At 40.2% G+C, this 3,967-nt stretch overlaps 1 protein-coding gene across 1 annotated transcript in view; it reads right to left on the reverse strand.

Annotated features, from left to right (window-relative positions):
* Positions 1–2,757, reverse strand: part of TPP2 (tripeptidyl peptidase II) — a 113,120-nt gene extending 110,363 nt beyond the window's left edge. The window contains exon 1 of the mRNA XM_015559104.1: positions 2,743–2,757. Coding sequence (XP_015414590.1) covers positions 2,743–2,757 — 15 coding nt within the window. The remainder of the gene's footprint in view (positions 1–2,742) is intronic.
* Between the last annotated feature and the right edge of the window lie 1,210 nt (positions 2,758–3,967).

The following is a 3,967-nucleotide window of genomic DNA, read 5'->3' on the forward strand; positions in this document are numbered from 1 at the left end:
GCAGAAGGGACAGGAAGGGATCTCTCTAAGGTCTCTTTTATAAAGATGCCGCCATCATAACCAAATCACCTTCCAAAGGCCCCACCTCCTAATACCGCCACATTGGGATTAGGTTTCAACATATGAATTTTGGGGTGACACCTTCAGTCTATAGCACCTCCTTACTATGATTTTATTAATGGCTTAAGATAGTAGTTTCACTTACAAAAACACATTTAATGGAACAGAATAGTTTCAACATAGTTTAAATGAAACCCTAATAATTTCTGTATCTTTTAGGACTCTTTCAGCTTCAAATAACAGAAATTCCTACTCAAGCCATATGGAAATGTACGACCTGAGCCTAACAGAGGGTCCAGGGGCATGGTGGCTTTCAGGATTTGGCACAGTAGCTCTTGAATTGTTGGTGTTAGCCAGACTGATGTTTGCTGCAGACACCCCTCCCCTGAGTCCCCCAAAAGTTAGAGTCATGAGCCAATCACTGGCAAGAAGAATGAAATTATACTGCATTAGGGGTGGAGTTAGCTGCCTCCATGGCCCCTGGCTGTCTCCCCCCCACCCCCCTGCCCTGCCAAACTGAATGCCTCTGGAAACTGCTTGAAGCTTTGCTCAGGACAGCATCCACATGTCAAAAAGGAAATATTTCTACTTAGACATTTACAAATGGCTAGGCATATAACCTCTGAAGCCAAATTTTTAATCTTCAAGTTTTTTTAGTGAAAAAAGACAACCATATTTTCAAAAAATGTAAATAAATTCTTTGGGTTGAGATGTATTAGAAAATGTCTTATGAGAAAAGGTGATTAAAAAATATCTAAGAGCTTATCGAGTCAATATCTTATTAATGTAATCACCAAGCTTTGGCAGCCATTGCACAGAAGAACCCCACTGTTGAATTTAAAAATCTGTAAACTTTTCTCTGTGCAACTGACATGATAGTGGCATGATAGTGATATACATAAACATATCCTATATAATACAAGAGAAACATGCAAATTAACCATCACTCTGTCACTCTGCCACTCCACTACACCCACTAGCCAATCAGAGTGACTATGCAAATTAACCCAACAAAGATGGAGGTTAATTTGCATACGCTGGCATGGAGCCAAGACTGAAGACGACTGAAGATGGTGGCGGTCACAGAGCTGGAGCAAGCAGGAGGCTTGGGTTGCTCCCAGCGACGGAGGAAGCCAAGTTTCCCGGGGAACATGGCAGGAGTTGGCAGCATGGTGCTGGCAGCGGGTGGCAGCGGAGGTCCCAATGGGCCCTGATGAGAGCAGGACCGTGGTGGGATGGTGGAGCAGTTGAGCGGGCGGCGCCAGGCTAAGGCAGGTGAGGGAGCCGGGCGGGGGCCCGATGACTCAAGTGGAGGGGGGCCAGGTGCTTCCCAGGTCTCAGAGGTCAGCTGGGACCTGCCCTTCCACACCAGATGCTTTGATCTCAGGCCAGACCTAGGGACCACACCCATGCACGAATTTCATGTACGGGGCCTCTAGTAGATATAAAAGATGTATAATATATATGTAATTTATACATATAAATAGATACCTATATATACAATATATATAGCATGTGTAGGTGTATACATACATAATATATATGTGTGTATATGTAGGCATATATAATTATATATATTTATATATACAGAGAATGTTGCGTATTTGTATATGTATGTATATATCACTGTAGTTCCACCAGAATGTCCACAGGACTCTATGTTCTCATGTTGATAAAATAGTATTTATTCTTTCACAAAGTATTTCTTCTTTCATATGATGGGCAATACGGTTTCCACTTTGTGACTTTCTCTGGAATTGTTCCTCCTAGTCCTTCTGGTCCTATTTGTGTCTATCCCAAGGCTCGCTCCTTTTGGACTATATCCCAAGGCTGATATGGTTCTTGTTGCTCTATTTATTATAAAAAAAGACAAAGGAGGTGGCTATATTTCACTCAGAAAAATAATGTTAAAATGCCAAGAAATATTAATGGGAATTGAAGAGACATAGAAGAAACCATATTTTGGGATACTGTTTCTGCTTAAATTTGTTAGCAGGCACAAATTACCCTCCATTTTTCTGTAGAGGGGTTATTTAATCACAATAATTGAGATTTTTATTTCTAGGGCAATTTAATGTACTTTGTGAAGGCTTCACATTGACTCATTATTATTAACCTCAGGGAGCAAAGAAATGTAGAAAACTGATACATAAAAGGAAAAAGCTCTTTAGAGGCTAAGAGACTCAAACAGAAAATATCAGTTATTTCAAAACTAAGGTGTTTAATATAAACAACCTTGGGAGATTCATAAACACAGAAGCATGACACTTAACAAGACTGACTTGGGCTTTAAATATGAAAAGGGTAAAATTAACATGTTTAAACACCCCTCAGGTTCAAGGCTGTCTTTAAGTTCTTTATGCATACTTTCCCTTTTCAAAGTGAATTCGTTATGTTGACACATAACTGGACAACCTTCCATAATCATGACCATGAAAGCCTCAAGGCTAATTATACAGTTTCTGTCATGTCATTGATCTTGAGATCTTTCCCCACTTTTCTACTCAGACCCCCAACTCTCTCAACCATGCCCTGCCCAGAGCAGTCTAAAGACCTCCAACTCTGCTCTTAAAGCAGTTAAGAGCATTTGTATGTGTAGTCATCTACAAGGATTGATTTTACCTATCTGTCTTTTGTACTAGAGCATGAAGTGCTTGAAGGCAAATGCTATACCCTACTCACTTTTGCGTCCATCATCGTGAGCACAGTTTGTGCACATGGTGTTCATTCAATACTTGTACCGAGGAAACAGAATAAGGGAAGGCATGACTTGCCTTTTCCAATTCAGTTTTCCTTTAAAAAATTCCCATGGTTGTCTTTGAAATGTTTCCATGTTACTTCGGTAAGTGCTAACAATGTAAATAGCTCCTTTTTTTGTTGTTGAATTCCTATGTTGGAAAGGAGATGGGATAAAAGGCCCCTCTCAGGCAGGCTACAATCCCAGTGGGAAGTAGACAAACAAGGGAATGGTGTAGATGGCTTAAGACAGAAACAGATTTCCCTCAGATATTCAGACAGTGGGTCTGAGTGCATGAAGCTGTTGTGGGAGATGTAGATTGAACATTATTTGTTTAGTTTAGATTGAATCGAGAGCACAAATGGCTAATTCAAAATAAATCTACTTTGTGAAATATAATAAATGCCCAGGTTTCTTACTGTAATTTATTTTCTTATCAAATAATCTCCAAGTCCGATTTCATTTCTGTTATACAACTGAAGCATTGGCTTGTGTCACCCAGATACTTGTCTTCAGGTTCCCTTTCCTGATTGATGAGTTTCAGGGGATTAGATTCACGATCTATCACTAAATGATAACAAACCAATTGGTTACTCGGTGAAGGGAGAAGGGGAGAACCCTGCAACCAATATTTCAGGAGGGAAAAAAAGCAGTAGAACAATTTATGTGAAAATAATGGCGGTGAGATTGGTCTGGTCTTCATGATATTATTGGAAGCCTGTAATAGCAGGGATTCAGGAGTCTTTGGCCCTCCGAAGTGTTTGGAGGCTTCGGTCTGCATCCACAATGGCACAGAGAGCCAAGGGATCTGGGACTTGAAGGGTTTCCTTTAGTGCAGACCATTAAAGACTGCAATGAAAATGTACCTCTTTGTTTTGGAAAGCTAGCCTCCAGTGCATGCCAGAGTATCAGATCTCTCTGGCGAACCATCTAATTGATGGTAGAATTGATGCAGACTTGGAATCACTAGGCATGTAAAAATGGACACTCTGAAGGAGAAGAAAAATGGATGAAATCTATGTTGAAAATAAATTTTGCCCGAAAACACACACACACACACACACCTTTATCTTGAAGATCAATCTGCTCATTACCTATAATGGCAAAGAAAGCTCTTCTATCATGTGAATGAGCCATAGAACATTTTAATGAATTACCCATTTCACATTT

This window comes from Myotis davidii, unplaced genomic scaffold (genome assembly GCF_000327345.1).
Source record: "Myotis davidii unplaced genomic scaffold, ASM32734v1 scaffold450, whole genome shotgun sequence".
Taxonomy (NCBI): Eukaryota; Metazoa; Chordata; class Mammalia; order Chiroptera; family Vespertilionidae; genus Myotis; species Myotis davidii.